The sequence below is a fragment of the Rhizoctonia solani genome, chromosome 6 (assembly GCF_016906535.1).
Source record: "Rhizoctonia solani chromosome 6, complete sequence".
Classification (NCBI taxonomy): Eukaryota; Fungi; Basidiomycota; class Agaricomycetes; order Cantharellales; family Ceratobasidiaceae; genus Rhizoctonia; species Rhizoctonia solani.
In genome coordinates, this window is record NC_057375.1 from 458247 (window position 1) to 471781 (window position 13535).

Here is a 13535-nt window from a genome sequence, read left to right on the forward strand (position 1 = left end):
ACGTGTTCAGTTCTCGAAAGTCTGAATATGAGGATGGAACCCTCATGAAATACTGCCTTCAACCCCCAAGTACAGAATGAGCCACAGTGGACGTGATCACGGTGTTTGTCAGGTTGTTGTTGACGTTTCAATTGACCATGACAAAGATAATTTCAATTAAGCACGACATAAGCCCCGTCCATCATCTCCATCTGGATTACCGGTCCCTTTGCCTGAGATGGGAGACCGCACCAAGTTAAATTTATATTAGAGCGGCGTAGGTGAACCCAATCTTCACAGAGTGGAGTATCCGGCGAACTTTCTGATAATCCTAAGTAGTCGACTTGGCCCATACGCGTCTTCGCCAACTCCCAGATAGACTCGCACGCTAAAACATATCCTTCTCTACTTCTAACTCGGCCCCATTGAGTATCAATTGGAGTAGCGAGGAATTATCTATTCAATGCCCCAAGCTACTTTGATTGATCTGGGTATTGAGAGCGATCAATAATATTGGGCCAGTGATCTCTATTAATAGAATCTGCGAGAGTGGCTCCCATATGCACATTTCCTTAATTACTAAATGTTCTCTCGAGATTGAGATCCAATAAGCGCTACAAAATTAGTCAACGGGGTATATTTGAGCTGTAAATGATTGCCCCCAAACTCACTTCTCTTACTTTTACCTGAACCGTCTCCTCATACTTTACACTATCTTGAAATCTTTTGTGTTTTTTCTCCTTGAATTTCCTCTCATAGCTTTAAATACTTTGACAAAACTAATCGATGACTTCCGATTGAATGATGGGTTACCAGAGGGTCTCTGTTGCATTTTTGAAGGGTGGTGAAAGGACTTGATTCAGCCAATTTCCTGCGTCAGCTGATAGGTGAGTACAGCTACCCCACCTGTAGTTTGATAATGTGCATAGGAACCTGCTTGTAGTCAGGCGCTATTTGATTAAATGAGTGAACGCTGGAGATACCTTATTGGGTACATAATGTACTTTAAACTCGATGCATCAGCTCCTGTTGAACATATCCTCGAACGCAACATCTCTAATGCGAGACCGTGTAGTATACTGGGATGTCCCGAGAAAACCAGGAAGAGGTATGGCGAGGCTTCCACTACTTGGCAGATGTGCAGTCGGCTTTCCCATGCCGCCTACCGAATTGTTAGATGCATGCCAATGCGTGGAGAGACACCCGCCACAACTCTGAGCGGTGCCAACAAAATACTGATAGCGTTTGAATTGAATGGGTATACTTACTGCTGGGATCCCGTGTCGGAGCACGAGCAAGATTGTCTGTAGGCCAGTTGGCTTCAACCCACGTTCGGTTGTCTCCGAGTAGTTCCTGAGAGGTAGGCGCTTGTCCAGCAATCATGTCGCCCGCATGTTACTGTTTTCTGTTCTGGCCCTTGGTCCGCTGAGATCTAGCCCTTAAACGGGAGTGAAATTCGTGCATGTATGCTCCTCAAACACATTGTTATTGTTGATCGCCCATAAAAGTTCGGATCCGAATCGGGCCATACACATGTACCTGAAGAATTTCTCGAGCTTGAGCGCCAATGTTAGGGAATGTGATTAATCGAGCGTGGAGCACAGTGCTACAATCCGGGGATTGCAATAGCCGTTCCACACTGGTAGTTATAGCTGTATATTTCTGATGAGCATTTATTTCTCATATCTTAGTCGGTATTTCTATAGTGTTTCTGTTGCTTCAAGAAGGGGCCTTGGTTAATCCTCAATTCAAACCAAAGGCCTCGTTGATACCGGGTGCTAGGAACGGCGGTGATGTAAAACGCTGGGCGTCTTCTGAGTAAATTTCTAGAATAGAACAGCAATCATTTCTAGACTAGCCACGTTTACTTAAAGCATGAGCTATTTTGACCGGGAGAGACGAGAACTGGCCTTGGCTGTGTTGGATTTGCAAGGTGTACAGTGAAGCTCCTATTATAGCCAAGATCGGCCCTGATATCCCAAGGCGGAAGTATATTGGCTTGCCAGTAGATGTATGTTTCCTCATGCTGAAGAGCGCTTTTTTGCAATCGTGTTGTTTGTATCATACTATTCTCATCAAAATGCTGAGTTTCAAGTTAACCTGGCGCTTAGAAATAGGTTTAAATGCACCATAGTCAAGCCATGGGTTAGACCATCTAGCAGCTCCTACCACTGAGAGCCTATTCATCGATACCATGTCATTTAAAAACTTTTCCTTGCCCTTTTTCAATCATGGTACTAGTGATATAACACCATCCAGTATGTACCCAATTGCTACGCTCTTAGCATTATTCTTTGTCTTTTTGTTGAAGGAGCGTTTATTGATGCATGACGCAGGCGTTAAGGAGTGTCACTCTGCTGGGGTGAACGTAGTTAATAATCAGCCTGCGAAGTCTGCTTCAATGAACATCCACCGTAGGTCATGCCTTTGGGAGCTACTTGACAGCTAAAGCTGATACGTAGTCGTAGAAATATCACCGAGCAAACGAAGGACGCGGAGCGCATACGAGGTGGCTGCGATGGCGGCGCCTGTTGTCTTGCAGGACTCCTCCCATGTGCTCTCATCCCGGTGATATGCTGGAAGCCTCGTTGCTGCTGCGGAGATTGATTGCCTGGACCACAAGATCGTTTTGTGGTACTCATTTATGGACCTGTACCCATGCTTTTCGTCAAAGATAAAAAACATCATCAGTTCATGCACTTGAAAGCTCATTTATACAATGTAGAGAACTAGTAATATGTATTTTAGTTCGAATATTATTGGAGATGTGGCTATATGCTTAGCATTTTGTATTTCGAAGGCTTGATAGCTCTAAATGGTAGGATAGGATCCAGAAAAAATTGTTTGAAAGTGCCTGAATCGAGCTAATCCTCTTAGAGAGTAAGCTACAAAATCATAAATAAATAATGAATGCCATATTCAACATTTCATCAGATGTATCCTAACAGAGCCCAAAGGCGTCATAATTGGAAATTCTGGGAATCCACGCTTGTTCTTGTTAAGCCACGTGATCGTAATGATGACAAATCTGGCGCCATCTTTGGTTTCACTGGACGACCACGAGGATGGGGACGGAATGGCTATCCGGCGTTCTGAAAGGACTTAACAGTAGCGATCCAGGGGACATCAATATCCCAGGGACACCTCCAACCCGTAATAATTCCACTTTCCTACTTTTTGAACACTGACTTATCTGGTTGGGAGCAGAGAAATTCGAAGGACAGTGGTTTACAACTCAGCTCACCCTCTCGCTGGGAATTGGACTCGGCTCCTTTTTAATATTCTCTCTCTGTCGGAATCGGTGGCCAATCCTTTTCGCACCACGGACCAAGCTCAAAGGTAGGTCACTCGGCCACCAGTTTAGATGCATCACTTAGTTGCCAAAAGGGTTTTCTCCCCATGAAGCACATACCTACCAATCATTTGCGGCGTGGATTATACCTATGTGGAGAACATCCGAGTTTACTGTGTTACAAACCGTTGGATTGGATGCTGCAGTGGTATGTTATTTAGAAATCCTATACTGCTTATGACTGACTCTCTGTAGCTTCTCAGTTTCTTCAAGATGTCGTTTTATTTGTTTTCTGTTTGCTCGTTAGTTGCGATTGGTGTTATAATGCCTATGAATTATGTTGTGAGTCTTGTTAGTGACGACTTTTATTCTCCCATTAACGCCAACGCAGCTCAACGGAAAACCATCGGGTGATCCTGATGATGACGGAGAATGGCTCTCCATGTTTGAACTTTTGACGGTTCCCCCAACAAATACGATACCTTCAGCGTCATTTATCCCTAAAAAGCCACAAGACCGATCTTGGCTTGACCTGGTTTCCGACGCCTCTTCTCACCTGACTGTTCACCTATTACTCACGTATCTATTCACTGCACTCACTCTTCGATTCTGTGCTCGTAATTATTCTCGCTTTGTTCGCGCTCGCCAACTATATTCCTTGGAACTTGTCCACAGCATACCAGCTCGGACCGTAATGTGCACACGACTCCCGCTTCACCTCCGTGGCGAGCGCACGCTAGCGAACTATTTTGAAACATGAATCTTCGAGTGGAGAGTGTAAGCATCTGTAGGGGCCGTAAACTCTCTGGATGCTCTACTGGCTAAACGAACGGATGCACTGCTCAAACTTGAAAATGCTTGGACAGATTATGTCGGAAACCCTTCGATCGTGGAATCTTATGATCCCTCCCTCAATGTTCGCGGAGACGCCGTCTCGTCCCGAGTTGCCAATGAAGATGGCGGTGAGAGCGGAGGCCTCCCTCGCTTAGTTGTGCCTCATCGGCCCCGGCCAACTCTGCGTCCGTCGTGGTTTGGTCGCCAAGTAGATGCCTTGGAATGGTTAGAGTCCAGGTTCAGAGAGGCCGATGAAATCGTCAGGCGCAAGCGGCGTTTGGGAAAATTCGATGCGACGGACGTTGCGTTTGTCACCTTTGAGGAGATGGCCAGTGCGGTAAGCATTAATTATTGTCTATGATTGACCCCTCAGAGCACAAATCAGAGAGTAGTAGGGCTAACATACCTTTTTTCAGCAAATTGCTGCGCAAGTTGAGCACAACCTTCCTTCAACGCATATTCGCACCGCACCTGCACCCGAACCCAGGGATATATATTGGCCAAATGTGACTCTTTCTCCGAGGGGTAAGCTAGTATTAAAAATCCAACACCTTAACTTTCACATTGTGCATACCTCGTGCGACTCACTCGATAGGCAACTGACGTGAAGGATCATTTTAGAAACCCTGTTCCGCGAGACCATTGTTCTAGGTTTCATGGGATTGCTTCTCAGTTTTTGGTCCGTACCGGTAGCGGGTCTGGCCAGCTTGTTGAGCTATAAGGAAATAAAGAAGGTCATGCCATGGTTGGCCAAGTAGGTTTATATTTGATGTTTTCACCACCTGGATCTGTTTCCAATGGTCTTATATATCATTCACCGGCCCACCTCGCTTTCCATTTCACGCAATTGAATCGTCCTCATTTTTATTCGTTATTAGGCTTATAGATATGGACCCCCGAATCCAAGCATTGGTTCAGAACTCGTTGCCGAGTTTCTCCGTGACAGCTCTAAATTCACTACTCCCTTTCCTTCTCGAAGGTCAGTTCTCTTTTTTCCAAGACTAAGCTCCGTCTCTAATGCACCCCATTCCAGCCTTGTCGTATTTACAGGGAAATAAGGCTAGAAGCTGGGCTGAGTATGCATTGTTGAAAAAGTATGTCTTCTCAACATCAATTCCGTGCCTTATTCAATGCCTTATAAAACAGATACTTCCTGTTCCTTCTCATTAACGTAGTCTTTATCTTTTTGCTCGCCTCCACATACTGGGCCCTTGTCCGGGATCTTGCGAATGCAATCAAGGTACCAGAGAAGCTTGCACAGGCCTTGCAAAGAGGTCAGGCTAGACACTTTTTTCTAAGTTATGTCATGCTTCAGGGTGAGCATCAGTTTCTAGGCTATTGAGAGAAAGCAGTTACCAATGTCATATTGAAGCACTTGGTATTATGCCACTCCAATTGCTGAATATCGGAATCATCGTCCCTCGAGTGATTTACCAGTTGTTCACGAAAACACCGCGTGGTATGTACACGGATATATCCCCTTCTGGTTGAATTGTAAAGTTGACCACAAGAATAGATTATGCAGAGTTAAATGCGCCTCCAATGATAAACTATGGCGTCGTATATCCTCTCGCTATCCTCGTTTTTGTCATCACCATCATTTATAGTATCATCCAACCTCTGATTCTCATTTTTGGAGCCGTCTACTTCGGAATGGCATATCTTGTTTACAAATACAAGCTTATGTTTGGTAAGTTTCATCCAAAATCAGGATATACCACTGACGCTGTGCTCGAAAGTATTCTACAAACCTGCCGAGTCCCGAGGAGAGGCTTGGCCAATCACGTTCCGCCGCCTCATGTGGGGCCTCACTTTTCCAGATCTTCATGACCGGGATCTTTACCTTGAAACAATCTTTTGTACTTGCCTCCTTAATGGCTCCACTTATCTTCGGAACTCTGTGGTGGACCTGGTGGATCGACAAGGAATACGTGCCACTGAGTACCTATGTGAGCCTGAGCGCACTTTGCGAGGTACAGAGGGGCACAGAAGAAGAGGTAACTCGGATGAGGAGGGGAGAAGCAGTTAGTGCATCTCAAAGGTCAGTTCGCCGTTTCCTATTCGGGTCTGTCATTCACACATTTTGTAGTCATTTAAACAAACGCCGATACGCACAGAATGATGAAACGCTATATGTAGCTCCGGAGGATGAGCGCACTGACTATGTGAGTGTTTTTACTTTTTGCAATTTTGTAAAATCTGAAGCATTGGCAAGTCTCAACAACCGATGGCTAATTGGTACTGGGGGGTTCTTAAGTATGTTTGAATACAGTATTATACTTGCCTTGTCCGCTAATTACTTTATTTAGCACCGGTCGAAGGCGATATGGTCATCCCGTTCTCACAGGCGTTCTCCCGACGCCATGGCTTCCACTCAAGAAAGGACAAACTCTCGCTAATTACATTGAAGCTCAAAGCTCTGAGGGCGGACCTGCAGACAAAGGCGACGCAGTAGTACTCACTCTTCGCAAACGACGTACCAGTCGTCAGCGACGTGATGCACGACGTTCGTCGCGTGCTCACACACCAGGTGCTTCATCTGCGCCGAGTGGTCATACTGATACGCCTGGGGTCAACGACAACCCATGGCGAGAAGATAGTACCGCTTCAGGATCTGGAATTCAATCGGCAAATGGATCACAAAACCCGCACAAGCTTGTTTATGACCACGCTACTGGCGTCATTATGCTACCCGAGGACTCTGACTGGATGGGTGAGGATGAATCGAGTGCGGATGAGGGTCCTGGACCACTACCGACGGAAACGCTAGCTTCTCCGAGAGACGAAGAGAGCCTTCCAACTCCAACGCCTCGGTCCCCTCTTTCTCCGAGTGCAAACCAGAACCGGTACTCGACATACTTTCACCACCCTGAGAGACGCAGATCCCGGATGCCAGGTGGATTTCCGAGGTCGTGAGCCAGGGATTGAAGGATGATCAGCTTGAGCATACACGAGAAATAGCGCGATATATTATTCAATACTTTGCCTCATAATTACGAACTACGGATTGGCAGTTCATAGATTGTTGTACCTAGTCTTGCGCTATCAATCCAATTACTTGATTGCGTAGGTGCAATTGAACTTTCAGCCTTTGCTCCGGTTTACTACTGTTGGCAGGGAGCGACGTCTACGAACTCTCCAACGAATGCTACGTATGAAAAAGAGCCAGAGGATCAGAGCTCAGAACTGGTATTGACTCCAAGCGAGCGAGATTGTGTTTTGCTAGGGGCTCTATAAGAGTTTGGATTTGATACACACTTATTCATTTTCCACTACTATCACAATGCGCCTTCATACTTTGTACTCTCATCGTCCGAACCATCTACTCGTCAACCGGGATTCCAAAGATCCACTGCTGTCCAAACGAGCCATCCTGTTCTAGCAGCCAACCTATATCCCCGTGTCTCTTTAGTCCTCGCTCTGATTCACAAGTCGCCTCACTCACCACTGCTCCTTGTGGGGCACCTGCTGGTACTGTCCAACACACATGACCCGAGTCAGTAGACATGTGAATTCTACCCCACTGGTCAGCAAGTACAACAATAGCCAGGCAACAGCATCTTACTCGTAGTGATTTGGTCCGCTCGAAGGATCGACCTGCCATTCCGTGTGGGCACCTCCATCATCTTTGACTACACACACGGGCTTGATGCCTTCCTCCTGTATCCGACGTCAGTGTTGGCTTTCTTACCACCATCACAAGGGAGAGAACATACAGGCACAGAGCCGCGGAAGCCCAGACACATGCCAGACTTGTCGACGAGCATGAACTTCCATTTGTCACCAGGAACAGCCTTGGCTACGAACTCCGACTACAACGCATCTAGTCAGCAAACCGTATGAATCTCATCGAACGTAAGCTCTAACCTCGTATCTGTCGCTCCGAGGCTCAGTGACGAGCCATCCTCCTGGAAGCTCGTCGCCGCGACCATAGGACGCGAGCTGGTGGTTCGCCGCGTTGACGATGACGTACTTTTTGCCGTCTTCAAGATGAACCATGGTGTTGAGAAAGAGGTTGTATACGGACTATTAGTTTGCTTGTTGGAGAAGAAAGAACCAAAGGTACTCGATGCTGGACACAGTGCACAGTCTTGGTTGGTTTTATACCACTGCCTATGCATGTGGGTTAGTAATGTAGTCCGGCATCGTCGCTATAGCTAGGAGCACAAGTCACTAAATGACGTCGCTTTACTGAATATGAAGACGGTACAAACGAATAGATGCTGATGTGAGCGACTCGATACGGCCGTGGCCTGCCGTCAGCCACAGGGATAGCACCACCTGACCGATATAGGAGTATCCGGTATTCGCTAGAGCGACATGCGGTTCGAATCCACTACAACCCTGTGTTAATTTTGGCCCGGATCCGTTCGTTTCCCGGGTGCATAATTATGTGTAGACCTTCATACCGTTGTATTGTATATTGTATAGAATTGGTATTCTACGCCATTTCCCTCCGGGACCACCCCAAGCGTGTGCAGAAATCAAGAAGCAATGTGTGAATAGGTCGACTTGGATCTACACTCAGGGAATAGAGCGGTCCGAAGACAGATCTAACATGCACGTTTTGATATCTACATATGATCTACGTCAATGTCTCCACATATATATATATATATATATATATCTTGAAGACGAGACATAATCATGCATCATCATATGTACATATATATGAACCATATTATTGATTCGATGTCCAAAATAAATGAGCTAAGTATTTTCTCGCGCATGTAATCAGTCAAGGATTATCTTGCCCATGACGGATGAGCCGGGAGTTACCCACAAGCTTACTCTGCAAAACACAGGGAAGTCAGATGTAAGCTCCAACCAATAGAAGAATTTGCTTAAGCTTGTATTCATTCTAAACTCTTTTGGTGCGAAATGAATTCCCAACGACTACCATGAGCGTCTGTTCGCATGCCTCGACCATCTTGCACTGTTACGATAAGGTTCTTTCTTTCGTACGCAAAATGCCACCTCACCATCAGAATTAGCCCTTAAGCCAAGGTACCAAATGATTAGATCACTGGCTACCAATCATATTCACCATCGATTGCAAGGTAGCACTATTGACCCTGTAGATGATCACTTCGTACCCTGGAATCTGAGCCGAATAGGCTGGCTCTGCGGTCTTATGATGATAAGCGAGCTTACTCTTTCATCAAACTAAGATGTGTAGAGCCTACCTGCACTGTATGTGTATATGAAAGGTATTATATTGAATACTTGACTCACAGGATCGGGCGCGCTGTCCCGAGTCGTCACACCTGCATGCCTTTGTGATTATTACGCAAATACGATGCATCATACCCCTTTCAGCGATACGTTTTACCGCGTGTGCTACAGCTAAAATGCTTTTGGTGGTTTAAATTCGGACGGCCGATTGAGGCTACTTACTGATTAACCACGACTCTACATGAAATTTAGGCATTACACCATGAGAATCCAATACTTGATGAGCTGATAAGAAAAGAACCGGAATCTGCAAATATAGATCTGTATTATAAGAATTGTTTGTGTGTCACATATTCCCAAGTCCATCCGATCATGAAGACTCGAAGCTTACATGGTATCGATATTATATTTGAACGGAGCTTCTCTTCTCGAATGTAGCCCTCAGCTGCCAGTACCGAACAGAAGGGTGATTTACATACGCAAGAATAGAAAAGTGCTGGCTCATTTATTCCAAGCCCCAGTGGGAGTCCCGCATCCGGGATCGACGATGACCGGGTACAACCCCAGATCTCAAGACGTCGCTCATATGGCCCTTTGGAAGTGATTCAGCACTCTACGCCATCGGACAAAGGGGACGTTTAGGAAGACCGTCATGATCATTATACTATCAATCCCTTCAGAGATTCGTCGTATTGCCTTGCCTCCCGTTTAGTAATTAAGGCGTGGGTTTCGAAAGCAAATACATGATAGTGCTTAAAGTTACATTCGAATTCAATTAAATGACAACGTCATGTGCTACACAATTAATTGACCTTATACCAACAAATGGCAATCGAGATCCATCCGATTTGGGAGGATGCTATGCTCGCTGATTGTTGCCAATAATCAGTTTCAATATATCTCATACCCACTTTCCTTACGATTCAAACCAACAATACAGGTTGGAGTCCTCAAACTTGGTCAAGAGTATGGGTACACTACTGTAGGCTTCCAATTGCGTTCAGGTGCATTAAGATCTGTATAGAACTTTTAAGCCTATAATAACCATTTTGTCAGATAGTTTGGAGCTGATTTTTGAGTTGGTAAGCTCTGCTTTGATCACGATCCTTTCTCTTGATTACTATTAGGCGGTATGTAGCTGTGTGTATGTTTTTCCCTCGACGCATATCTTTGATTATACTGGCGAATGAACTGGCGAATGAAATCGCTCGGGCCATAGCTTGCCCCATGAGTCCAGTCAACCCCACTGACTGAGTTCCTGGTATCCTCCACGATTATTCTGTCAAATTGCTGTTCATCTTAATGACCATAAGTGATTCTAATTATAGTCTCGCCATTGTTCAGCAAAATTTACCAAAGGGTTTTTGACGAGAAGTCACTCAAGCTTGCGACTATACATGCGCCAGTTTACCTTCGTATTCGCTCTCCCAGTAGATTCTGGTTGAAGCTTCCCAATACGAGTGCATCCACGCTCAGTACTAACAATTGCCTTATCTCAGGAATGGGACAATCATCTCAACCGAAAAGTAGTTCAACTGGTTCGACAGAGCACCGATTGTTGTTGCTATGATTGTGAGAGCAGACATTGATCTGTCAACGGAGAAATTGCTCAATCTTGGTTACTTTTAGACGTTTAATGTATTCCATCCTGGTTATCTTCCACCCATTTGGAGAGCGAGAACAAGCTTCCTACCTCCAAGAACTCGTCTATTGATCGTGTAGAGATGAACCAAGTTTAAAGCTCACTTTTTTATTAGAATATATGAATAGAGCTTTATTACATTAATGGACATTATTTGCGAAGGACTATGTACATTTACTAGACTCTGAATACGCTATGAATACAACTAATGGAGTTCGGCTAAGAAACGCTGCATACGGATGGGCTTGCGCCGTCTGAGCCAAATTTTTCGCAATACACCGAAACAAAAAACGGAGTTGCTACAATGTTTTCAGTGCTTTTTTCATGAAGAATAATGTATAATTACCCAGACGAGCCCCTAAATGTTGAGACGCCATTATGGAGAATCCAGGCAAGTTACCAACGTTCGTCTCCTCCAGGTTTGGCCTCATCCATTTAAGATAAGCGCTCAAGCCAGCCCTTGGTTCACAAATTGGGGTTCGTGCATGTGTGGAACTAACGCAAATATGGTGTTGTAGTGTGCAATCAATGGGAGTGACTTGACCGAATCTGGAGTAACAGCCTAGTAGAACTAATCTCCCGGCTTTCGGAGCTGCTGCGCATATATCAAATCCCCTACTACGAGTGGCAGAGTGTATTAAATGGAAAGTTTGATGAGATCAATAATGCTATTGAGATCTATGAGCGCGATTAACCGGCCAGGAGGTCGGAGAGGGCTATTCCATATTCTCAGTATCCACAACAGTAGTGATTAAAGTTACAAACTCCCCTCGATCAGATCTACTGGATTTTGAGATGTACTACACAAAGGCCCAGAAACTCACCGAAACAGGATGTAAACGTCACAGCGATAATCAGAATCTGATTCACCGTTACTTAGCTTTTGCCTCAGTACTGGTGCAACATTCGCCATCTAGTATTTTCCCCCGGGTCATGCTTCTACAACTATGACGTTTCGAAGAAACGCTTCGTTGATAAATGTTCGGTTAACCTGGCACATGACCCTTGACATCGATGCTGATTGATATAGTCCTGACAACCTTTCATTCACCAAAATGAGGCGAGTAAGCACCTGTCTCATGAATCGAGGTTCCATTGGCTCGGAGAGCTGAAATCGCCAGATGTGCTCGAAGTCAACAAAATGGCTAATCCCGAGGGATATCTTCTCGAACGATTTTTACTTTTAGCTCGCCATGAGGCAAGTAAGCAAGGGCAGAGCAATCGATCAATTACTGACATGGGTCTGGAATTGATCATGACGGACGAGCTATTAATATGCCCCCTTGTTTTTCACTTACAGTCATTTGGCTATGATGTGTCAAATGATTGATTTCGACAAACCTGAGATATTCAGATTTCCTACAAGTCGCCGTGTCCTATGGGGTGCGGATAAATAGGACCCGGGCCAAAATTAACACAGGGTTGTAGTGGATTCGAACCGCATGTCGCTCTAGCGAATACCGGATACTCCTATATCGGTCAGGTGGTGCTATCCCTGTGGCTGACGGCAGGCCACGGCCGTATCGAGTCGCTCACATCAGCATCTATTCGTTTGTACCGTCTTCATATTCAGTAAAGCGACGTCATTTAGTGACTTGTGCTCCTAGCTATAGCGACGATGCCGGACTACATTACTAACCCACATGCATAGGCAGTGGTATAAAACCAACCAAGACTGTGCACTGTGTCCAGCATCGAGTACCTTTGGTTCTTTCTCTCCAACAAGCAAACTAATAGTCCGTATACAACCTCTTTCAACACCATGGTTCATCTTGAAGACGGCAAAAAGTACGTCATCGTCAACGCGGCGAACCACCAGCTCGCGTCCTATGGTCGCGGCGACGAGCTTCCAGGAGGATGGCTCGTCACTGAGCCTCGGAGCGACAGATACGAGGTTAGAGCTTACGTTCGATGAGATTCATACGGTTTGCTGACTAGATGCGTTGTAGTCGGAGTTCGTAGCCAAGGCTGTTCCTGGTGACAAATGGAAGTTCATGCTCGTCGACAAGTCTGGCATGTGTCTGGGCTTCCGCGGCTCTGTGCCTTATGTTCTCTCCCTTGTGATGGTGGTAAGAAAGCCAACACTGACGTCGGATACAGGAGGAAGGCATCAAGCCCGTGTGTGTAGTCAAAGATGATGGAGGTGCCCACACGGAATGGCAGGTCGATCCTTCGAGCGGACCAAATCACTACGAGTAAGATGCTGTTGCCTGGCTATTGTTGTACTTGCTGACCAGTGGGGTAGAATTCACATGTCTGACTCGGGTCATGTGTGTTGGACAGTACCAGCAGGTGCCCCACAAGGAGCAGTGGTGAGTGAGGCGACTTGTGAATCAGAGCGAGGACTAAAGAGACACGGGGATATAGGTTGGGCTGCTAGAACAGGATGGCTCGTTTGGACAGCAGTGGATCTTTGGAATCCCGGTTGACGAGTAGATGGTTCGGACGATGAGAGTACAAAGTATGAAGGCGCATTGTGATAGTAGTGGAAAATGAATAAGTGTAGTTTAGTTGTGTATGGAGGTGTGATACAAGCTGCTAGTGAGCTCTGAGTGGAGTATAGGACAGTAAATGCCACCAGCCAGAGGTTTTAGTTGAAATTATAGTCCGTTT

The 13535-nt window shown here is 45.7% G+C and overlaps 4 protein-coding genes across 4 annotated transcripts; 2 read left to right on the forward strand and 2 right to left on the reverse strand.

Annotated features, from left to right (window-relative positions):
• Positions 1 to 998: 998 nt before the first annotated feature.
• RhiXN_05604 (uncharacterized protein) lies at positions 999 to 1362 on the reverse strand (the record flags this gene model as incomplete). The annotated part of the gene is made up of 2 exons (XM_043325420.1): positions 999 to 1141; positions 1248 to 1362. The coding sequence occupies 2 exons, from the start codon at positions 1360 to 1362 to the stop codon at positions 999 to 1001; spliced, it is 258 nt and encodes an 85-aa protein (XP_043180852.1).
• A 2060-nt stretch (positions 1363 to 3422) lies between these two features.
• On the forward strand, positions 3423 to 7021 carry RhiXN_05605 (uncharacterized protein; the record flags this gene model as incomplete). Its single annotated transcript, XM_043325421.1, has 14 exons — positions 3423 to 3479; positions 3527 to 3613; positions 3663 to 3888; positions 4063 to 4442; positions 4522 to 4630; positions 4992 to 5084; positions 5139 to 5199; positions 5252 to 5421; positions 5478 to 5564; positions 5622 to 5795; positions 5845 to 6054; positions 6245 to 6270; positions 6321 to 6361; positions 6415 to 7021. The coding sequence occupies 14 exons, from the start codon at positions 3423 to 3425 to the stop codon at positions 7019 to 7021; spliced, it is 2328 nt and encodes a 775-aa protein (XP_043180853.1).
• A 406-nt stretch (positions 7022 to 7427) lies between these two features.
• Positions 7428 to 8104, reverse strand: RhiXN_05606 (uncharacterized protein; the record flags this gene model as incomplete). Its single annotated transcript, XM_043325422.1, has 4 exons — positions 7428 to 7620; positions 7671 to 7765; positions 7822 to 7917; positions 7973 to 8104. The coding sequence occupies 4 exons, from the start codon at positions 8102 to 8104 to the stop codon at positions 7428 to 7430; spliced, it is 516 nt and encodes a 171-aa protein (XP_043180854.1).
• A 4580-nt stretch (positions 8105 to 12684) lies between these two features.
• Positions 12685 to 13358, forward strand: RhiXN_05607 (ricin-type beta-trefoil lectin domain protein; the record flags this gene model as incomplete). The annotated part of the gene is made up of 5 exons (XM_043325423.1): positions 12685 to 12816; positions 12872 to 12991; positions 13023 to 13117; positions 13168 to 13234; positions 13290 to 13358. 5 exons carry the CDS (start codon positions 12685 to 12687, stop codon positions 13356 to 13358), a joined length of 483 nt encoding a protein of 160 aa, XP_043180855.1.
• Positions 13359 to 13535: the final 177 nt, after the last annotated feature.